The sequence below is a fragment of the Pogoniulus pusillus genome, chromosome 15, assembly GCF_015220805.1.
Source record: "Pogoniulus pusillus isolate bPogPus1 chromosome 15, bPogPus1.pri, whole genome shotgun sequence".
In the NCBI taxonomy this organism is placed as follows: Eukaryota; Metazoa; Chordata; class Aves; order Piciformes; family Lybiidae; genus Pogoniulus; species Pogoniulus pusillus.
In genome coordinates this window covers 7,445,798-7,469,030 of record NC_087278.1, presented here as the reverse complement: position 1 = coordinate 7,469,030, position 23,233 = coordinate 7,445,798, and the positions used below count along the sequence as shown (strand labels likewise).

Here is a 23,233-nt window from a genome sequence, read left to right as displayed (position 1 = left end):
GAAAGGAAATCTTCATCACTTCTTTTTTTTTCCTTTTTTTTTTTTTTTTTTAAAGAGTTTTGTTTTCCTGAAAAAATATTTGTTTTTCTCTCTCCTCTTTAAGAAAAAATCTTGAAAAGAAAAAAATTACAGGGTTTTGTTTTTGTTTTGTTTTTTCTCTTTTACGTTAGAAATATACATATATTATATATACCCTCTTACATTTTACAAAGGTAGCAAATTATTCAATAGAAACAGACATCAACGGAAAAAAAAAACAAACCACCAACAAAAAAAACCAAACAAAAAAAACCACAAACCCATAAAAAATAAAAGTTGTGGTGTTTTTTTTTTTTTTAAAAAAAAAATTTATTTTTGTTTTCCTCTCTTCTTTTCCTATGAAACCAGGTAAATTAGTGCAGGTTTTTAAAAAATAAAATTGAAGCTGAACGCCTACATCCAAGACTAGAAAAGACCCGAAAAGGTCGTTAGTTTCCGTCGCTGCCTGTCGCTGGAGGAACGTTTCTGAAGCACGCTTTTTTTCCTTCTGAGATACAAAGAGGTTGGTCCCTCCTCTTTTCCTCCTTCCACTCACACCACTATTTTTAAAGCAGGTATAATAAGTGTGGCAGGGCAAAGCAGCATTGAAGCTTCACACACATAAGCAGGTGGCCGAGGGGAGGGGAGGGGGGGGGGGAAGCATCCCCATCTCTCCCTTGTGCCAGAGAGCATTGTTGTCCTGTGGCAGCAGCTCACAGGTAGCTTTGCCAGATGTGGGGACAGTGTGGGGGGGTGCAACTGGACTGGGTCCTGCCATCAGGGGCTGAGCACTCCGAGTCCAGTGTGGCAAATGGGCTGGCAGTCAGCAGCACTCCCAGAGAGAAGGATGGGGTGGCAGTGGTAACATCCATAAAGGGTTAAAAAAAAGAAACATACCAAAAAAACCCAACAAAACAGGAAAAAAAAAAAAAAAGAGGGGAACCAAGAGCTCAGCCATTCCTCAGCAACTTGTCCTGGTCTAGAAGCCTGCAGAGTCAAGGCTGCGGGCACTGGTTTGAAGGAACCTACCTGGGCTCTGCTCCCCTTGCCCACCCACTGCATTGGTCATAGCTCAATGGCAAACAACCTGCTTGGGAACCCACACTGGGTGCAAAGTTGGGACTGTGCCACACCGGTCACCCAGTGAGGGTAAGGGTGTGCCAGAAACTCCCTGAAGAGCTGCAGGCAGCAACAGTCTCTCTGGGACAGCATGTTACCCCTGCAAAGGCTCATTGGCAACACAACTACAGAAGGGCTCAAGTACTTTCATCTCGGCTCAAGGGAATGGAGCAGGAGAAGTATGAGTTCATGCCCATCTCCCCTGAAACTGGGATGTCTTGAAAAGATCATGTTGGTTCAACAGATACAAGAGAAGTAGGTTTCAGAGGGTGCTCCAGAGATATCATTAAAAGAAAACCAAACATCAAGTTTGGGAGGCAGCAAAAAGCTTATTTTTGTTTTAAACTGAGAACTTCAAAGACTGGAGTCATCTCATCATCTCCATTTCTCTCCTCTCTGCATGCTTCCATACTCCCACAACAGCTTCCAAGGAGACCTCCCTTCCCATCTAGAGAGCCTCCACTCTGCCTGAGCAGGAAGCAGCCCTTCTTTAGCTTTCTTTGGAGGTGGGTTTTGGAGTCACTAATGCAGAAGTGACCTAGCAGAAAAGCCACTACCACCCAACTGCAGCCCATCATCCTAGGAAACGCTGCAGGGGCATTCCCAGATTCCAGCCCTGTCGTGGGGTGGCACCAAGTCACATGCTGGAATGGCTTCTAGCTGTCCCTGCTCTAAGCCTGTCACCATTCACGTTAACATGACCAGGCTGGAATGAGGAGTTAATGCTAGGTGCATCCCTTTTGCACCAGGTGAACCACTTCCTCCAAGTCCTCCAGAAGGGCAGGGGAAGGGATTTAGTCAGGTGTGTGCCTGACTGAAAACACAAGCCCTTATGCTCAAGAAAGCAGATTCAACAACGTAGCCCATTTTCTTCCTCAAAAAGTAGTACTGCCTCACTGACTAAAGAGGAAATTCCCACTCTGAGACAAGAAGATGGATTCACAGGAGGGAATGAGAACTCAGACCTCAGAGGCCATTCCAGGTGGGCGCTGGTCCCTGCTGCTGGACAGAATACCTGTGAAGCAAGGGCAGGATCCAAGTGGGGCTGCCTTGCTCAGCACCTCCTAGCGCAACTGCAGGGACAAGTGAGTGGCGTTTCTACATCACAGGGCTGTCAGCCGAATCAACCGGGCAGCCCCGAGGGGGCACCGCAAGGGCCCCTGGCTCACACGCAGAAGGGGACGTCAAGGGAGCCGCTCCAACGCCGTCCTCCATACCCGCAGCGGGAAGCGTGGCCGGGGAAGGGAGCAGCAAGAAGCCATGTTGCAGGAACGCACTGCCCTCCTCGCTGCGTGCTGGGAGGCGGTCAAGGAGAAGAGTTGGCGCTTTTCAGCAGACAGAACAGCTGACGCCAGCCCAGGCTGGAGTAACAACAGCACAACGGTCTATGCCCGTGGGCACAGTAGATGGTCTCTGTCTACATGCAGAACCATAACAGCAAAAGCAAGCTCACCCACCCGTTTCTGGCTAGCACGCAACAGGACTATGCGTATCTCCACCGACACTGACTCATCCTCTCCCCATTCCTCCTCCAATGAGGTGGCACAAAGATGACATCCCTACACCTAGGTGCAAGGATCCTATGTCCAGCGTTAATGGGGGATGGTGGTGCTGGGAATCAGAAGCATCATGACCTATGGTTGCACCAGTCCTAGGATGGGGTGGGAGAAGGGGGAACACAAATTGAAATAATTCTGAGACTCATTTAAGGAGTAAAAAAGTGAGTAGGAAAAAGCACAGGGACTGAGTTAAAAATAAGTCAGTGCTTCAGGAGCATTGCCAGCACAGTGCAACAACACTGGGCTCTCTCTTTTCCCCAGGAAGCTATATTTATAAGATTTGAATATTTTCTGTATATTTCTATTTTTCTTTTCTCTCCCTCTGTTTTGTTCTTGTTTCCCACCTCCCCCACCCTCCCACCCCAGAATACTCTCACTTCTTTGTGTTCAGTTGGCCAGGACGACAGGCTGGAAGGACTGGCTGGGATACTGCATGGCATTCAGGTTGTAGCTGAGTCCTTCCACGAAGGGAGACTTCTCCAAAAAGAGGCTGTTGGTGCTGCCACCGAAGACCTGAGCCATATCAAAGGTACCACCAGTGCCGGTGTTGAACTGCGATGCCGGTGGAATGCTGCTGGCCTGATTCTCACTGGCAACACCATCGAAGAAGAGACTGCTGGCTCCTGGTGACCCGCCACTGTAAACGAACTCCTTGGCATTGGGGGAGAGCTGTGACTGCGGGGCTTGGCTCCCAGCGCTCCCGACGAAGTTCAGAGAGTGCATAGACAGGGAGAGGCCCTTGTGCTTCAGCAGGTTGGTGGTGGGAGACCTGACCATCCTCGGCTGCTGCCCAGCCCCTGCTCCACCACCCCCTCCTCCAGCTCCTCCACCCTTCTTCATCTTAGTAGAGCCAAACTTCGTGGCAGCAAAGGTGGCAGTGGTGAAAGTGATGGGCTGGGCAGAGCGAGGGATGAAAGTGGGACTAGGTGACTGGCCAAAGGAGGGGGACGGAGAATTGGACAGTGAGTTGTCCTGGCTGCCGATGGGGACAAATACCTGGGCGTCAGGGTTGAAGCTGCTCTTGATTTCTTTGTCCAGCTCTGCAGCACTGCAGCCCTCGCTGTCATCCAGGTAGAGGACCTTAACAGAGCCCTTCTCACCAATCTGGTAGGAAACCTCAAAAGGATCAATCCAGACACTCAGCTCTTCTGGCACATTGGCACGGACATCCTCCACGGCCAGCCCACTTCGCTTGGCCGCCAGCTCCACCACTGGATCCACCGTCTCCCCTATATGAACACAGCGATAGCCAGATCCCTTCAGAGGCTTTTCCGGGTACCAGTGGCCCTCATATTTCTTCTTCAGCAGGCGCTCTAGCTCCTCACCAAACAGGTCTGCCCGCCTCCTAGGAAGCTTGTTGTACAGGTATGAGATGATGAAGTTAAGAGCAACTTTGATCTCCAGATGCATGCTCTCTTCACAGCAAGCAAGTCAGGGTAGTGTATTAAAAGAGACAAAATGACACGCACATAGGATTTGGCTCCAACAGACCTAAGGAAAAAGAAATAAAAGGATGGATGAAGAAGAGGAACACAGCAATTCTCCACCTGTTGAGGTGGCCATGCTTTTTCATTAGCAAAAGCAAAACAAGCAGTCCGCATAAAGACTAATGAGCAATGATACTCTTTAGGAGAGTCACCCCCAATCTACCAGCCCTCAAATCACACAGATGCTGATAAGCAGTCTTCCTATTCCTCTACAGAGGAATAAGGGTGTAGCTACTACCTGCACAGAGGCACATACATTAGATTCACTTTACTATCAAGTACTGCTGCTGAAACCCAGCAGGCCAACTATCTGCTCTGGTAGAGCTGTTTCAGCACATCTAACACATCTCTCTGCCCTGGCACTCTGCTGCTTCCAGTACAGCTCACCTGCACCAGCCTCTCCAGAACTTGAGAGGGCCACCTGAACAGCCTCATAATTTTCTCAGCAGCTTGTGCAAAGACCGCTTACACTCAGCATGGCAGGGCCCGCCTCTGCTCCGTGAGACTGGGCGGTCATACTGGGTGCTGTGTCCCACTGGCACAAGCATAGAACGGATGCGAAGGAACAAGGGAGAGTGTTGAGGCACCAGCTGCCAGCCTGTGTTTACCATCTCCTTGACTGTCAGGCACATATCATATTAAGTGTACCCAGTTGAGGCTCTGCCTAGCTGCGAGCCTAAAATCCCAGTTTAATTTAGCTGTGGGGGGAAAGGAGGGCAGGAAACACACGCAGGGGGTCACAAAATACATGTGTGCCAACAGCCTGTTCAATACAGTTCACATCGCTTATCCCTTCACAGAGGGAAGATGATCTCTGCCAAGACCAGGTACCTACTTAATAAAAACTGAGATTGCTTGCCAAAGACTGAAGTAATCCTCTTTCCCCCTCTCATGAGCAAGTCTCTGAAATGGAGAGAGCCTACAGAAGCAAGATGCAAACCACAACACTCAGCTCCTCTGCAATACATAGATTTGCAAACAACGTTCAGCTGGGTACAAAAATCATCCCAGGTAGGTCAACACCATGCTGTCACTTATCCAAAGAAAATTAATCCCACAGATATTTTAAGAGGATGCACACTTCCACTAGCCTCCACACCTCTCCAGGGGGAAGCAGAATATCCAGTTTTTAATTGGCAGCTTAGTCAGAGGCCACTCTGTCTACAGCTGCCCTAACCTTGCTCAAACAGACACACCGTGTTCAACCGTCTTCCTAAAATGGGCTTTGGAGATGCTCTCACGCAGCTCTCAAGCCACTGTTTATGACTTGTGCCAATTATTTGGGGGTGGGGATGGAGTACAAATATACAGTGTCAGCATTCTCCTGAGAAAAAAAAACCAACCAGCAATTCCAGCAGCACAAATGGGAATCCACTTTGACCTAGGTCAGAAGGAAGACTGACCAGACAGGTTTGCTTGGTCTAGCTCAGGGGACAAGAAAGACCAAACATATTTTAAAGAAACCCTTAAGTATTTTGAGGTATTATTTTTTTACACAACAGGGTATAGAATCTACGCTTTATCTGTGCTACTCTGAGTTCAGAGAGGCTTGGCTTCAAAATGATGGCAACCAGAAGCACATCCCACAGCAAGGAGCTAGTCTGTTCTGGAAGGAATCCCCTTTGGGTTTTGATTTGGGAACAAGAGGAAAAAATAGGAACAAGGGGATGCAAAAGAGGGGAAAAATGTCTTGTATTTGAAGTCCACTGTAAGGAATGACTGTAGTGTAACAGAGTTTTAGTAGGTCACTGAGATCTGACCAAATTTGAGTAACAAAATACAAACATTAAAGAAATAACCAGAGTTGTTCAGATAACAGCAAAGAGAAGCCATTTTCAGAGGCAGCATTGTCAGCACAGAGACGGAGCCTTTTTTTCAGGGAAAACAGCATGAAGCAACCTCCTGGAAGAGCACATTTCAATGTTAACATGAGCTTATATGGTCCATGCTGCCTCCAAGGGGAATTATATGGAGCATTTTTGCTCCTTCAGCTTTCAGACATCCAAGGGGCAGGGCAGCCTGGAATCCTGGCAAAATAAGCATGAAGAGAACAGCCAGTTTGTAAATCTTTTAACTGAATGTGAGAAATCCAGATCCAAGATCTATTCAGAAATCAGAAATTACAGACTGGAGAAGGAGCAAAGACCAGAATTTTTTAACCACTCCATTTGCAACATAAATGCCTCAATGTACTTGGAGGAGCTCACATCCTCATCAACCTTCTGCAAAAGGCAGTGGGTAGGTTAAAAAAAGGGACAATTACTTATTTATATATATATTTTTAAAAAGAAGTATTCTCTCTTTCTTAAAGGGGAATCAGTCACCAACTCCTCAAGTTGTTGACACAAAATGGGCTCCAGTAGGATCCCTTCAACCTCTTTCCTAGTGCTCCAAAAGTGGTAACATAGTAATAAACAACCCAAAAATACCCAAAGCACCGCCCATCTGAAGCAGCATATCTCCACAAGAAACAACTAAATGTGAGAATGCCTTTAATAATTGTTAAGTCTTCGATGAAAACAGGCTTGTTCACATTGCCAGCATTTCCAAAGTAAAAGCTTAGCGCACCGCGGAGGCGTCGGCACGGAACAAAGGGCTGCTCTTCTGCCGTGGAGGGCACGCAGGAGCCCCTTCAGACCACTGGTTTGTCAGCACACCGACACGCTTGAGAAGCCAAAGAATCACTTGCACCAGAGCAGAGCAAACGCAGGAGCGATGCCCTCTCCCTCTTGCTACGCAAGCACAGCAGCCGACCTTGGGACTATCCCTCCGAGCCTCCCCTCCAGAAGCCTACCCACGAGAACCGGCCGGCTACGGCCTCATCCTCACCGGCGGCGCTTACAGCGACTTTAAAGGGCGGCTGCCACGATGGCGTGGTCCCGCAGCAGCCACACCCGCACAGGACAAGGGTCCCCTTTTCACCCCCTCCACCCTCACGCACGGGAGACGGAAGGGCTCCCCCAACTCGAGGCGAGCGGCCCTGCAGGGACACACCCCAGGCAGGCGGTCGGCCAGCTGCCCCCTCCCCAGGAGAGCGGCCATTTCTGGTGACCCAGCCGGACACCACCCCCCGCCCCCACCAGCTGCTGCGGGGCACCCTGGGACCTGTAGTCCTCGCCCCCCTCCTCGCCCCGTGACCTACTTCGCCCCGGACTACGGCTCCCGTCGCTCCCCGCAGCCGGCTTGGCCCGGCGCTTCGCTTGCCGGGGTAGGGCATAAAATTTTCCACGGCACATGCGCCCTCCTCGCCGGCCCGCCCGCCCCGGCGCTGCCCACGGCAGGGAACACGCCCCGCGGCCCGGCGCTCGGGACCGCCGGGCAGCCGCCCCCTTCTTCCCTTCCCCTCCCTCTCGACAAGGATGGAGAGGCGCGTCTCCACCCCACAGCAGGCTCCCCACTAACGCACGGCTGCGGGACGGCACCCAGGAGGCCACAAGGCCTGTGTCGTCCTCCCTCGCCGCTGCCTGTCCCCGTCCACACGGTGGGGGACGCGGCGTCGCAAACAAAGTCCCCACAAGAGCCCTTCGACGGAGGGGGTAAGCCTCACCCTCCATCCCCTTCAAGGACGAGCTCCTGGTCCCGCACCCAGGGAGGCACCACGGCGGTCTCCGAGGCCTACAGGACCGGGAGACACGGCATACTCCCTTCGACCCCCTCCCCCAAGGAAACCCGAGCCTGACCTCACCCCACAGCCGCATGACCCCTCCGCGAGCTCCTGGGCCTCCTCCCCAACCCCCCCGGCCTCACTTAAGAGGCTGCGCTCCTCCGCCAGGAGAGAGGGGCCGGTGGCGCCCAGCCCAACCCAGGCTCAGCAGCGTCTTTGTTGTCGCCGGGCTTCTCTCTCCCAGACCCTGCGGGGGCTGGAGCCGATGTGCAGTTAAGGAGACACCCCGGCGACATCTCCCACTCTTTCTCTGGCAGCCTAGGGTGCCTGTCGCCGCCCCCGGGCCCAGCCTGCCCTTCTCTGAGCTGCTCGGGGTAAGCCGCACCCCGTCAGACTGAGTGGGACCGAACAAAATTGTGAAACGGGGCACTGCAAATCAACACCGACCCAATGACTTTCATACCCCCTCTTCCCTTGAAATCCTATTAATCTCCCGCGGGGGCCGGCATCGGCGAAGTCGATCCACAGACAGCTAAATTACCAACCGCAGGCGGTGAAGGGGACGACGAGCCCTCACAGGCTGAACCCGCAGAAGGGATAAAGGGGATGAGGGCTGGGGGGGAGAAGGGGGTGAAGGACAGGACGAGCCGGCCCAAGAAGGGGTGGGGGAGAAGGAAAGCGCTCCCGGTCCCACTTACTTCGTACTCGGCTCCAGGGCCGGCTGCTGGTGGCGGCTGTCGGGGGCCGTGGGCGCTGCCGTGAAGCACAGGCGGTGCGTGCGGGTCTCTGCCCCGTCCCGTCCCCTCCCTCGTCTTATCCCCAGCGGTGCGGTTCCTCCGCGGGGCGGGCCGGAGGTGGTACAGAACGCCCGTAGGTGGGGGTACGGGTGCTGGTACCTGTGTCGCCGCCGCCTCCTCTTTCCTCACCCCACCGGCCCGAAGCCGCCCGCGCCCTGGCCCCAAGTGAGCCAACTCACAGCAAACTTTCACCCTTAGCAACCCCGCGCAGGGATCCGCGCTCCCGCCCAGCGTGATGCGGCCGCGGAGGGCGGGCCGGGACTACTTCCCCCTCCCCTCGCCGCCCGCTGGGCTCCGCGGCCGTCCGCAGCACCCCGGAGACGGGGGAGGGGGGGGGGCGTGGGGTGTGTGCTTTAATTCTTCTTTCTCCTCCCCCCCCCCACTGCCGGTGCAGGAGCCGCAGCCGGGGTTACTGCCAGCTGTGTGGTACCGAGGACTGCCCTGACTTTAGGCGGTAGGGGATTTAGCGGGGATGAGACTTGACCTAAGGATTTTCCCAAGCGGCTTAGCCTGAGGCGGAGAGGGACGGCGAGGTGATCGAATGGCAACGGGAAGGGAAGGGACCGGCCAGCATTGTCTTCCCCTTTGTGTGGCGGGTGCCTGGCAGCAGCAACTGCCCCAGCGGGCCGTGGGGGCTGGTGCGGTGAGGCTCCAGCTCCGCGGCAGGACCAGCCTCAGAGTGAGAAAGGCTGTGGCGGGGAACTCGGGCTGCAGAGGAAACAAGTTCCCTGCGCAGCCCCAGGGAGCAACTGTGGTGGAACCCTGAGTCCCGCTAGTGGCAGCAGTTTTGTGGTGAGGTGCCTAGAAGGGTGTGAGGACAACATGCAACCCCGGCTCATTCTCTCGCTGCAGACCCCTCAGGACCCTCGACCTGAGGGGAGAGGCCGGATGGGTAGGACTGCAGACCCATCTCCTCTGGGGACAACGGAGCAGGGTCAAGCGGGGCCTGCTGGTGTCACCCACCCCGGAGAGGCAGGAGCAAGCACAGCCGTCCCCTGCCCAGCACTGCGAGACAGGGAGGGGAGCCTCAGCCCCACTGACACCGCTATCTCCACCCCAACAGGCACGACCGGCGGACTACTTTGTCTCAGCACGCCTCTGCGCCTCCGACTTCAGCGGAAGGCCAGCCCGGCCGCAGCGGAGGCGAGGGACTCGCAAGCTGCGTGAGCGGTGACCGTGCTAAAAATAACCACAGCATGTTAGCAACAGCCTTCCCATTGGCTGGCCGTGCCCGGCGGCGCCTTCTGATTGGTGCGCTGCCTCAACCAGTGAGCAGAAGGGGGTGTGCGCGGGAGGGCGGTGCCGGGTGCGGCGCGCCGGCTGTCGGGAGCTGTAGTTGCGGCGTCCTCTGTCCCGCACCACGGGCGGTGCAAGGGCTGCGCCTGGGCCGGCAGGCAGGGAAGGGTTAACCCGGCGCGGCGCAAGGAAAGCACGCTGCTCTCAGAAAGGGCAGCTGTGGAGATGACCAGACTTGGGGCCCATGCTACTGCGCTGAATGCGCTCACCTAGTGCCACATGGCTTTTTATTCTGCAAATAAAACACAGCAGTGAACTTGCTCAGGGGTAGGAGGGAAATCTCAGGCCTGGTAATGGATAGTCCCCTCTAAAGCAACGTTAAAGGGAACATTACAGGGGTAGCCACATACACGTTTTTACAGGGTGCCAGCTGCCAGCACAGACAGCTTAGCGCTCTGTATTTTGAACCAAACCTACCAATAGTTCTGGGAAAAATGAAGAAAATCGCTATAGGTGCCCATAGGCTACACATTTTGACATCACTTCAAAAGACAGCACTTGTAAAGGTCTCTTGCTGCCCACGCATAGGGCAGCTTTGGAGCAGAGTAAAGCTCCAAACAAATGGAGGGATAGTAAGAATGGTCTCTCCAAGTCATGTATCAGGAATCTTACTCAGCAGACCAGGGAGGGAGAGCTGGTCTCCATGACCAAAGAGCCACTGCAGTCCCTCTTACAGTAGTGGTAGCTTGACTGGGCATGTGAAACTCTTTCCTGTTTGCCCTGGTTCTGAAGAATTCCCAAGAAAATTCCATCATGGAATATCCCATATTTGAAATCAGACCTTCTCAATAGCACAGTTCTGTTTGAATGCTTGATGAATCACTCATTTTCAAAAGGCACAAAAGGCCACAAACCCTGCAAGCTGCTCTGTCCCCCACTGGGTAGGTAACTCACAGCAGAAATCATCCATCAAACGCTAAAATACAAAGTTCCTCTTATCCCATGGCCACAAAGATCCTCAGCATCATTCTGGCTTTGGCTTCTCCTCCCTTACTCAGGTACCCTTCACCTTAGGTACAGTAGCCTTTGCCACTGAAGAGGATTTCTTTGAAGCCAACCAACATCAGACATTAAGAGATCTCTCAATGCTCTCATTCCTAGCCATGGTGCTACAGCAGCCTGCCTTGCTTATTTTCACACTGATTATAAAAACCAACCCCACACCCCACCAAAACCCAAACCAAACCACCAAAAAAAACCCCCAACAAACCCAAACCACCAACTTCTGGAGTTTGGGGATTTTTTTTCTTCAGAGGAAAGGGGAGAAAAGAAGGAAAAGATTTATGAGGGCTATTACGAGCAGCCTTATTTTCATCACGCTTAGTTTTAAAGGAATTGAGTTACAAAAGAAGGCTTTTTTTATTGTTACTATTAATTTCTAATACTCCCTTGCTTTGCTGGAAACAAAATTACACTGTCAGCCCGAGCTCAGGAAATTAAAATGACTCTGTTATTTTTAGCATCATTAAGAAGGAAAAAAAAAAAAGGGGGCAATTACATGTCTAAAGTTCTATTGTTGCTTTAATAAGGGGTTACTAAGAGGGTGTTACACATTAGGGCTCTTTAAAATACTTGTGCCTTGACGGTGCTCCTTTAATTACCAGGTCGCCCTGGTACACATGCAGGCAGAGGAATTCTGTCACAGTATCTGCTCACGCATTCCTGGCCATTTGGCTATGACGTCAAAGCAAAGCTACCAAATCACGTGTGCGTGGGGAGGGAAGGAATCGCCTGGCTGCCGGGACAGAGCTCGTTTTGCTGGGTTATTTAATGCCAAGGAAGGGCAGTCAGGTTATAATCAGGTGTAATTAACACCACCGTACCCTGAATCCTCTTTACATTCAAGTCACATGACAATGTCAAGGAAACGGAAAATTCTTTCCTGCTACTGAAACAGGCAAACAACATCTCCAGGTGATGCCTATAACGAGAAAATAACAGCTCCCGTGCAGATAAAGTTTCAGAAGCAAGATTTGACCTGTGCAGCTCCCCCAAGGAAAGCTCACAAGCAGACTCGAGGCCTTTGCCTACCTTCAGGGATTTTCTTAAAGACAGGTAATGCTTTGGGACCAAGGGCTTTGTCAAGACAAATTTGAGAGGATTCAAAGGACCAGGTGTGTTATGGAGCCATTCACTGAGCTTGGTTCTAGCTGTGTCCAGTAGCTGGTCTTAATAGGCCAGGAGGTCTGATGTTTTCCCCCAGTGCACAAGCCCTACGAGGAGAGGCTGAGGGAGCTGGGATTGGTTAGCCTGGAGAAGAGGAGGCTCAGGGGTGACCTTACTGCTGTCTACAACTACCTGAGGGGTGGTTGTGGCCAGGGGGAGGTTGCTCTCTTCTCTCAGGTGGCCAGCACCAGAACAAGAGGACACAGCCTCAGGCTGCACCAGGGGAAATTTCGGCTCGAGGTGAGGAGAAAGTTCTTCACTGTGAGAGTGATTGGATACTGGAATGGGCTGCCCGGGGAGGTGGTGGAGTCGCCGTCCCTGGAGCTGTTCAAGGCAAGATTGGACGTGGCACTTGGTGCCATGGTCTAGCCTTGAACTCTGTGGTAAAGGGTTGGACTTGATGATCTGTGAGGTCTCTTCCAACCCTGATGATACTATGATACTGTGTAAATATTTGAAATAAAAGGATTTACTTCTTCCATAACATCTTTCTGACTAAAAAAATAACATAAAATTTAAAAAAGCAGCAATAACCCTAACCCTGCCTAGAAAAGTAACAGCAGGAGACATATTTAGCTCCATGCAATTAGGGTTTGCAGACAGCACCACAAGGGTTCAGCTCACACAAAGACACGACTGTCCCTCCCACCCATCTTGTCTTGCAGTTGTCATGCAAGTGCCTCGCAGCTGGCAGCCAGGGAGCCCCTCCTTAAGACTCCAAGGTCTGATGAAGCCGTTACAGAGACTGTCAGGAACACGGTAGCAGGACAGGTCTTGCCTCACTCCCCTCCTGCAGGGAAGCTCATCCTTTTAGTATGTGCTCTGGTCTCCAGCACTGCCAGAAAATGGCCTTCTGCTGGACAAGTACTTTAAATTCTGTTTAAGAAGTGTTGCAGTTTTCTAGGGTCCCTGCCTGGGTTTTCACTTGATGGTGAACAGAAATTGTTACCATGCAACACAGGCTGAGTTTTTCTGGGTAACCTAACTGTAACCATTACCCTTGTCTGAATTAGGAGCTTCAGGGCAATGTCCCATCTGTACTCTGAAAGTACCAGAAAGGCAGCAGCGCTGAACTGGTTGGAGCACCAGCAGCATTTGGCATTCTCCCCAGTGCTGTCTGAGCAAACAAGGCAAAGGAGGAAAGCCTGTCCCTCCCTCTCTCCACCTGCCCAGTGACTCAGAACAACTAGAAATGGCAGCTTAGCTCTCACTGCTGCCAGAGCATAGACCGATATACCCAGCAGAGTGAGGGCACCGGGAGTGCCAAGAACATAAGTACCTTTTTGGGGGTGGGGGAGGGATGAGGAACACTCATGTCTCTATAGCAACCCCTGCCTGGCTGATCCTGCTAAATGATCAGGCACAAGGGCCACTCTAAAATTAGATCTTCAAGAGAACCTTGCAGCAGGGGCAATAACTCCAAGACAAAAGAAATAATTCAAACTTCATTTCCTTCTACCTTCACCAAACAACTTTTGCTATCTTAGAAACTTCTGGGAAAGAAAAAAAACAAGTACAACCTTTCTGCATTCCTAATCTGATAATTTGTGGGGCCTGACTGAGAGCAAGTGATAAAGCTCCAGGTACAGAAAAAAAAAAGTGCATGTCATGCCCTGCTTCTAAAGAAACACAGAATTTAACATGACTGATAATGGCTCCAAAATGGACTTCCACAGAACAAGGGGAATCTGCTTATTCAGGCAGAAATGCTTTGCGTTGGTTTGCTGGAAGCAGAAATCCAGTTTGCTCTGAACATCTTGGCAAATGGCCATACACATCAGTAAAAATTAACCAGAAGCTGTGTAAGGGAACCAAGGTACAGGCAAGAAGAGCTACAGGCAATAAGTTCGGAAGAGAAACCTGACAATTAATAGCTGGGAGGAGCAGCCGAGATGGCTGCAGGGCCAGTCATAGCTACAGCAGAAGAAATTACTTCTAAGGTATGGATGATGACAACTTGTCTGCCTCTTTTCACTCTTATCTGAAACACCTGAAGGGCTGGAGCAGGTAAAAGAGGCATTTAAGCCAGAGGGATCAGTGTTAGCCTCTGAAATCCCACAAGGGGTCTGCACTCTGTGACTGTACAAAGCGAATCCTGTTACTGTAGTGCAAGCTCTGCTCAGACTATGAAGACTTGAAGAACTACAGGGCATGCTGAGTTTGAACCCTCATTTAACTGTCTGAGGAGTTCATGCCCTAGTAAGAACTCGGTTTTGCCTCTGCGTAAAGGTTCCCATTCCCAGAGCTCTGCTGAGCCAACAGCTTGCTTTTAGCCAGCAGTATGTGACAAACAAGCAGCTCCTGGTTTTCAGCCTGCGCACAGCTCCTAGCCTAGAGCACAATAGTTGGTTTCCAGTTACAGCGAGGAAGGCTTTAACTTATTCACAAGAACAGGACAGCAAGTCAAATAGCTTAGTAGGTTTTAGAAAGGGATTGAATGTTTGCATGGTGAAACATCCACAGCCGCATTAGCCAGGATAAGGGTTACAAGCTCAGCGATCCTCATGCTGTGGGACAAAATGATCAGTGGCTGGGATCACAGGCAGACAAAAGCCATAGCCATTCCCTGGAGCTCCTTGTAGCAAGGTCACATGGCCATAAGCAGACACTGTCAGAAACCAGATAACCCATCATGCACTTCTAGCTGGGCTAATCCTGCATGTCCCCAGAAAGCTCCAGAGAACGAACCAGAGAGAAATCCTTATTACATGGAGGGGGGGAAAGAAAAAGCCCAAAAGACAAAAGAATCAGCTTTATTTGTATGCATCCTACAGAAATGGTTGCAAGAAAGGGCCTTGGATTAATCTGTCACAGAAAATGTGGAACAGCTGTGTTCTCCCTAGGAAGGCACCAGCCATGAGCAGGTTCCTTACCAAACAGGGCAGCATGGAAATATACTGGAGGAAGGCAGCAGGGCAGCAGGAGCAGACACATGAGATCAGTACTCTGCTCCTCAACAATGAGGTGTGGGGTGATTTCAAGCAATTGGGAGGAGACCTGGTAGGAAGAACTTCAAGGTGTTTCCCCAGACCAGAAGTGGCACTCACTTTTTACCAAGCTGCGACCCCATGTGTAAATATCTGCCAACCAGGATTTTTCTAGTCAGTTGGGGCAGCTACTAGCAGAGCTTCTGAAAAGCCAAGAGACAGTGATCCTCATTTGCTCTTTCTGATAATCAGTAACACAGTTCATTAGTTATCCAGCCCTAAGTATACTACTGAAGTTGTACTGCTTTACAAAGAAATAATCAACCGGTTTTCAATAATAGCAAAGTCCAAAGATGTTCCAAGACCCTCTTGCCATCCCAACAGGAGGTGTAGGATAGGATCACCTTTTCTTGAAGCCATACTTTTTCCTTTCATAGAAGAGATCTGTCTTGGAACTGCCCAGGTTGACAATCTTAGGGCAACCATCTCTCTGTAAGAAGAAAAGGAGAGGTAAGTCAGATGGGCAAATGGAACAACATCACCACTTATATAGTTCTGATAGCTTCTCAGTTCCCACCCTCCTCAGCCTGTCCTCACCACACATTTCAAACACCTGTGTAGACAAACTGCCCTGCAATTCCATTCCTGCCAGGAAAAGACTGAAACAGAGAAGAGGATAGACACCATATCTTAACATTACTCTAGGACATTCTCTTCCTCAGAGTGAACATTGAAAACAGCTCAGATAACATCAGCAGTTTAATGAAAAGGATGCTCACTCCCTCAAGACTGGAGTCTTTCTAAATTAAGACACACAGGATTTATAGAGCTCAGAGGAATAACCTTTCCCTTCCTTAGCTAAAAAGAGCCTTATTGCTTTAGATGTCACCAAGCCATTCTTGTGTTTAGGGACCCCTCTCAGCTGTGACAGCAGAATTGCATCTCGGATTTCCTGCATCTTAGATTGATTACTTCAGAGACTGTATGGTCATCTTGGGAGAGGACAGCTATTCACAGTAGCTGTATGGATATGTTCTTGTACCTGAATTCCAGGAGATAGTGAGAAAAAAGCCACAAGAAAAGTAAGGAGGGGAGTGGGGGAGACCCACGTCAGAGGTGTGGTTGCTAAAACAAATCAGAGGTGCACCTCTTGGTGTACCAGGACACATTAACCCATAGGCCACCTGAGCCCAGCATCTGCATAATTCTTGAGGGCAAAACGTTGTGGCTGACAAGAGCAGCTGTGAGGGGCCCAGCGGGCAGAGGAACACACGTCCTTGACTGCTGTGTAAGCTCAAGTGGATTTGATTTAGAAGGCCTCTGGGCAGATGTCAACCACTGCAGAATCTGCGCCCAAGCTGCCCCACCAATACCTGCTCCTGTGCAGGAGATGCAACTCAGTGGAGAGGGTCTGCATGGTATAAATGAGAGGAGGAGAAAATAAGTAATCTCTCTGCCATACATCTGCCACAACCAACCTCTAGCTACTGTCTCTTCATGTGATTTTGAACCTCAACAGTAGAACTCTTCAAGTCTTGCCTCCCACAATTCAGGAAATCTGTGCCAATTTTGACAGTATTATTGTAGGGCTCTGTTCATTCTTCCACCTCCTCCTAAGGAGGCAGCACATGAACATGCTCCTGTCCACAAGAAAGTATTTTTTGCAACTCAGAGTTGTCCAGGGTGACAAGGTAAGATTTTGGCCCCTACTTGCAGATAACAGGGGGTAAAACACTGTTTCATTCCTCCACCAGAACAAAGGAACTAAGAGTAATCAGACCCCTTGCTGCACGCCCAACAACATTCCACCTCCTCCCCCCATTTTGGTATTTGCTTTCTTGCTTCTCTGGTCCTTCTCTGAGGATGACAGAAGCGGCTACTGAAGTATTGGTTTAAGAGCTTCAAGTATAGAGCTCTTTCCATCTGCTTTTCTTATTCACATCAGCACCAGCTACCATATTACTGTGACCAGCAGCAAACTTAATTTTTCTTGGTTTGAGTGCCCTACATCTGTGCCAGCACTTTTCAATCCTGCAAATTAATCATGTCAAATATGCTGTTTCAGGTCTGCACACCTGCAGTAATGCCTAACATTTGAGTTTACCAGCAAACAACAACAGTTTTCACCCAGCCATCAGAATACCTCATTTCTGACTTGACATTCTTACTTCAGCTCTGCAACCCTCCCCTGCAGACCAGCGGGCTATTTCACACCTGAACTAGACATGGAAAAGCTACAGGTGAGCTTAGGTTATGAAAAAAGCCTGTTGGGAATCAATATGAATTGGCGAAATAAAACCATGCCTATTTTATTAATGACTTATCAAACCAAGTGTCTTGGTTCCAAAGGCAAGTGAACAGAACTACTGTTTCTCACAGCATTCCTAAAGTAAGAGACAGCACCACTATCACAACTTTTATATCTATATTGAGATACTAAGAAAGATTATGTTCCTGTCAGATCTAATGACTAAACTCATGGCAAACTGATGAGGACCTCCCTGTGTCCTGTATGCCTCTAGAGAAAACACAGGCAGCACAGAGAATTAAACCAGGAACTCATTCAGCTGAGCATGTTCCTCCAAATCAGTCCAACTATTTTCTCAGCATGTTCTCCACTGTCATTAGAGTGGTGCTGGAGATGGCATTTGCAAAGCACCAAAACCCAAACGATCTCTAACACTGTCACAGCAATCAAGTCCATATGCTGCAGGTACTGCAGCTGTAACCACCACGTTCTTGCTTCTCCCTAAGGTCTTTCTACCAAGTCCTTTGCATATTCTGCACTGTGCTGGACATGAACAAATACTTTACAGAGGGTGAGCAGCTGCCTCATTTCACACGTGTAGCAGCTATCTTTAAGAACAAAACGATCATCAAAAGCTTGTAGCACAGAGTATAGAAATAAGGGATCATTTCACCACAAAATGTTAGCAGAAAAAAGAGGTATCTACAATATAAGCCATCCCATAAGATAATGGTTTAAAAATCATATTCCACTCAAAACTGTATAAGGAGCTTTAAAACACAATTAGGAGTGCAGACACTGGATACTTAGTGTAACTTTTTTTGTTATTCAAAGGAAAACCAGTGGTGATTGCATAGGCCCTGCAGTACTGTATGTGCCCTTGGCCAGTGGCTGATAATGAACTTCCAGTCAGGAGCTCCTCCTACTACTGCCTTTGCAGCATCTGGAGTATCTCTGACTGGTAAAAATCTAAGCTAAGAGATCTAGTAAGGTAACTACTTAAAATCATCACTTGCAGCGTGTGGAGGAAGCAAACCATAAGTGTGCAGTGCAAAATAGCCAAAGATCCTTTAAGACTTCAAAAAGCTGTGACCTCTCAAAATGCTTTGCAAACACAGGGAGCTACCAGCTGGGGAAGAAAAATCTGAGGTAATGAAAACCAGTGCTGATACTGGTAGTGGAACTCAAGAGTCTCATGTTCCAGTGCTCGCACCTCAGTAGCTTCAAGACCTTTAAAGGTTAAGCACAGCTACCAAATTGTGCTGGTTTGAGGCTAATGGGAATATTTTAATGAGAGAAATAAGATAACTGATTGTAAAAATAAAATATTAACAATAAAGTCTGTATCATTCATTGGTTTGCTGAGAGGGATAAAAAGCCAAAAAGCAAACAGTTTGTCCCACTCTGGTCTGTGACCCTGGATCTATTTGTTTACTGCTCACTTCACTCTAATATCTTCTCTATTAATCTTGGCTAACAGAAAACAACCTAAGCTTTGCTGGTTGTTTTGTTTGTTTGTCTGTCTGGGAAAGCAGAGGGAGAAAGAAAGAGTAGCTTTGAGGCCCCTTCTGGAGAGTTTCCTTTGACCAGGAGGGAGTCTGGATTTCTGTATTATTTCTAATTTGTATATAATGTAAATGCATTGTGTATATATGCTTGTAAATATACCTTCATCTTACTTCCAAGCTGTCTGAGCTAGTCTGCTAAATTTCAATAGTGGGGGAGGGAGAAGTTCTTAACCCACCACATAATAAATCACAGAAAACATCTGGTTGGAAGAGACCTCAGAGATCATCCAGGCCAATGCTCAATCCAGCACTGAAGGGTCAAGACTAAACCATGTCCCTGAGCATCAGGTCCATGCTGCTTAAACATTTCCAGAGAAGGTAACTCCACCACTGCCCTGGGCAGACCATTCCAGTGTTTGATAACCCTTTCAGGGAAGAAATATTTCCTAATACCCAGCCTAAACCTCCTCTGGCACCACTTGAAACCATTTCCTCTGGTTCTGCCAGCTGACACCAAGGAGAAGCAGCTGCCTGCCTCCCTCCCTCCTTTCAGGTAGCTGTAGAGAGCAGTGAGGTTCCCCCTCAGACAATTTAACAGGAGGCTGTATGACAACATACATCTTTCTCCTGGATGGTACACTCCTTGCAGTAGTAGGCATCAGAGACTCCTGGACCCCCGCAGATGACGCAGCGCCCTTGGTAGGAGCCGTAGTTGCACTCGTCACAGATGCGCACCAGGGTGCAAGGCCGCACGTAGGAGTCACAGATCACACACTTGCCATCACCTGCAAGTACAGCAGAGCCTTAGGTTACAGAACATCCTTTTCACCACCCCATGCAGAAGAGGAAAAGCTTCCTAGCCAAAGAACTTGCCTGTACACTTGAAGGCAATGTAATTGAACTGCAGAAATCTATCTGGCAGGCACAGGGTGCAACTTTGTATTTGCACACAGACTTGAGAAGAACATGGGCAGTAGCCTGCAGTGTTTGTGGGGGGGTTTATCTGTTTACACACTCATAATCGGAGAAGAAACTCAAAGTCAATTGTGTGATTAGCCAGCACCTACTTAGCTCATAGTTACTTTTAGTCTAGAACTTTTCCTGATTTTTTTGCTGTACTGACAGGACTCGAGTCCTTACCTACACAGAGGCAGCAGTGTAAGCTTCTCCCACAGTGACACATCAACAAAGGTCTGGAGTTACTACCCTCCATGAGATGAGATTAGAGACTGTACTCGTGGTGCCTTTAATCCTTCATCTGCGAGAAGGCCGAAGAAAGGGCACGCTGGCATAAACAGCCGTTTCACAAAAGTCCTTCTTGCTTTCTCACAAAGAGCTGAGTGAAATTCGAGTACTCATATCATACAGGCAAGCAGCCATCAGATGCCACTGACAGTGTCTGCTGTGCTGGACATTATCCAAAACACTGACCTAGGGATGAAAGGCTTCATATTCTATTACCAATTCCCAAGGCTTCTGATTCTGAGTCCCATAAACAGCTCACTTAACCTGCTCCTCAATCGACAGCACAACAGCCAATGAGAATCTGTTTCACTGCTGAGTGCCTCTGAAAACAATCTTATTGCTTCAGGCTGGGCCTCTCCCCACTTTGCTTATTTTCATATTACTTTTGAGCCACAAACTAGTTATCTTATTTGTTTTGTTACCCTACAAGGGCCTAATGACAGAGTATACTCCCTCTCCCCTTCTATAGTCAAGTGCTGGTATTTGATTCTGTGTGGTTTCTCTTCCGCTCTAACTCTAGATGTGTTGTCCTCTCATCCATGCCAACACCTCTCGGATGCACTTCTCATGGATGCTGAAGGGAACATTTCTCGAGGTGTAAAGAAGTCAGATTCCAAAAGTGCATTATTTTTCTGCTTTGAAGTGATCAGGCTGATCATTTTGTATTACGGATTACAAGGAACCAATCAAGAACCTGCTGTAGCTTCTGTTACTGAAAATGATGGTACCATATATTCTGGAACAGCATGCACTTGTGTGACAATGTATTTCAGCATATAACTTTATGACTTACACTTGTAATACACAAGTAACTGTTCCCATCTCAAAGAATGACATGAAATTCAGGGTTAAAACAAAATCACAATCCAGTCTCCAAATCCAGACTGCATGCTGTAACCACAACGTCATGGTCTGAAGCAACCATACATAGAAGCTATACTTACATTTTTCACAAAGTCTTCCAATTGCTGTAGGAAGAAAAAAAAAAGAGAAATAAATTATTTGAGGCTGAAACAGGAGAAAAATATAAGAAACTACAAGCTTGAAGGTCAAATAATCACTTAAAAGCAACAAATCGCAGGAACAGTTCGAGCATAAATACAAACATTTATGATAAACAGTATAACCTTTTGGAGAGATTTATCAAGAGGGAAGTGTAGGTGCAGCATGAAATGCACAATGATGCCCACTGAAAATAAGAAATCTTAGATTTTTCATTCCATTTCAAACATAGCCAATGTACCTGATTGAAAGAATGCCTGTATGAGCCTTGGTATAGCCTTTACACTGGTTTTAATGAAACAATAAATAAATAAAATGCTTATCTGATTTAAGGCCACCCAAATAATTTCCTTAATTCAGAAAATTAAAGTCTTGTCACTTGCCTAGGGAACTCACAACAATGATTTTAGCAACTTGGATAAATGCCATAAATATCATGTTCTACAGATTGGATAGCCAGAGTCACGAAGTCTAAGCAGTGACTCAGTTTAAGTTTTGGGTTCATGAAGCTGGAAATGAATCTGCAACCTAGACAGACTGATAGCTGCATCAATTATTCCAAGGTCTTGTAATGGCAGGATGAGGAGCAGTGGGTTTAAACTGGAAGAGGGGAGATGCAAACTAGATGTTAGGAAAGGGTTCCTTACAGTGAGGGTGGTGAAACACTTTCACAGGTTGCCCAGGGAGGCTGTAGATGCTCCCTCCCTGGAGGTGTTCAAGGCAGGTTGGATGAAGGCCTGAGTGACCTTTTCTATTGGGAGGTGTTCCTGCCTATGGTGGGGGGTTGGAACTAGACGATCTCTGAGGTTCCTTCTAGCCTAAACCATTCTCTGATTCTAAAAGAAGTTTCATATGGACATTGCAGCCAAATATTTTGCACTGACAGTTCTTTCAGAAAAATGCATGTTAAATTTACATTTCCAAGGAGTGAAAAAAACACCTGGAAGAGCTATTTCTACTTTTTGGTGTTGTACAGACCTCTTTAAGACTTAGCAGAGCAAATTCTGAGCCAGGGGACAAGAGTAAAGCCCACTAGCTGCATATGGTGTAACTTGGAAAACAATTCTATCTCGCAGCTACAAAGATGCTCTCAGGGCTGGCTGAACCCTTAGATTCAGATCCATAGAATCGTTTCGATTGGACCTTAAAGATCGTCTAGTTCCAGCTGCTTGACGTGGCCAGGAACACCTCCCACTACACCAGTTTGCTCCGGGCCTCATCTCTAAGTTGGCCTCGAAAACCTCCAGGGAGGGGGCATCCATGACCTCCCTGGACAACCTGTTCCAGTGTCTCACTACCTTCACTGTAAAGAATTTCTTCCTAATATCAAATTTAACTTCTAATCTCTGCACTCATCGAGCCCAATCGTCAACCTAAGACCATTAAACTATACCCTCAAGCACCATGTCCAGAAGCAAGGTGAACCTCTCTGCTCATTCTCCTGGCTGCACAGGTATGGCCAACGCAGAAGGAGTAAAGGAGGTTAAGATAAGTTTTTTCTTGTGTCCAGCCATAAACTTCACCTGCCTTTCCCTTCACCAGAGCAAGAGGCTGCGGTTACGCAAGCGCTAAAGCCGTTCCGCCCTCACACGCCCAGAAACCTTTGCATATCAGGATGCCCTTCCTGAGGCGACTACCCAGGGTTGGGTTAGTGCCAGAGCGTTTCCTTACAGAGCCTCCTCTCCCTCTGCAGGGAAAGAACCAAACCACAACAGAACATCCCAGTAAAAGCGAAATAAAGCAGAGAAAGAGGAGCGACGCGGGAGCCTCTCGTCCCTCCCGCCAGGCCTAACAGCGGCGTTCGCGCCCAACGGCCGCTAAAGGCAGGCGTGCGCGCCTCCTCCAGGCCCCACAGGCGAAGGGGTGAGGGAACAACCCTCTCCAGGACTCACCCACACCCGCCTGCTTGCGGCAAAAGATGAGGTCCGGATGATGCTTGGCCATGGCGAAAGGACACCCAGCGGGAGCGGCCGCGCCGCGCCGTCACCTCCGACCCGCGCTCTGCACCGCCGCCAGTCCTGGCTGCGGCAAAAACTCCTCCTGAAAAACTACCGCCCCCAGTGCAAAACAGCGGGACTCGATCGCATGGAGTGCTAACAAAAAAATTGTTTCCGTAGAGATACTCCAACTGTTACCCTTTCCTCACCCAGAGGAGACCCACGTCGCGGCTGAACGGCCTTCCTGCAAGGATCACTGCCTTCCTGCAAGGATCACTACCTCCCTGCCAGGACCTAGGTGTCCCCGCCCCGCGGCGCCC

The 23,233-nt window shown here is 49.1% G+C and overlaps 3 protein-coding genes across 6 annotated transcripts; 1 reads left to right on the top strand and 2 right to left on the bottom strand.

Moving 5' to 3' along the window:
- Positions 1-3,061: 3,061 nt before the first annotated feature.
- On the bottom strand, positions 3,062-8,870 carry TOB2 (transducer of ERBB2, 2). Of its 4 annotated transcripts, none has more exons than XM_064155149.1 (2): positions 8,486-8,870; positions 3,062-4,187 (listed from the first exon to the last, which is right to left on the bottom strand). In XM_064155149.1, exon 2 carries the CDS (start codon positions 4,104-4,106, stop codon positions 3,084-3,086), a length of 1,023 nt encoding a protein of 340 aa, XP_064011219.1. In that variant the 5' UTR covers positions 4,107-4,187; positions 8,486-8,870; the 3' UTR covers positions 3,062-3,083. The 4 variants fall into 4 exon arrangements, with proteins under 4 accessions (XP_064011219.1, XP_064011220.1, XP_064011222.1 ...); XM_064155150.1 differs by lacking the exon at positions 8,486-8,870 and adding an exon at positions 7,326-7,344; XM_064155152.1 differs by lacking the exon at positions 8,486-8,870 and adding an exon at positions 7,013-7,084.
- Positions 5,116-10,699, top strand: LOC135181616 (uncharacterized). The gene is made up of 3 exons (XM_064154851.1): positions 5,116-5,194; positions 6,925-7,719; positions 9,648-10,699. Exons 1-3 carry the CDS (start codon positions 5,116-5,118, stop codon positions 9,749-9,751), a joined length of 978 nt encoding a protein of 325 aa, XP_064010921.1. The 3' UTR covers positions 9,752-10,699.
- A 4,084-nt stretch (positions 10,700-14,783) lies between these two features.
- On the bottom strand, positions 14,784-23,180 carry PHF5A (PHD finger protein 5A). Its single transcript, XM_064155148.1, has 4 exons — positions 22,869-23,180; positions 20,919-20,942; positions 19,348-19,514; positions 14,784-15,463 (listed from the first exon to the last, which is right to left on the bottom strand). The coding sequence occupies exons 1-4, from the start codon at positions 22,918-22,920 to the stop codon at positions 15,374-15,376; spliced, it is 333 nt and encodes a 110-aa protein (XP_064011218.1). The 5' UTR covers positions 22,921-23,180; the 3' UTR covers positions 14,784-15,373.
- Positions 23,181-23,233: the final 53 nt, after the last annotated feature.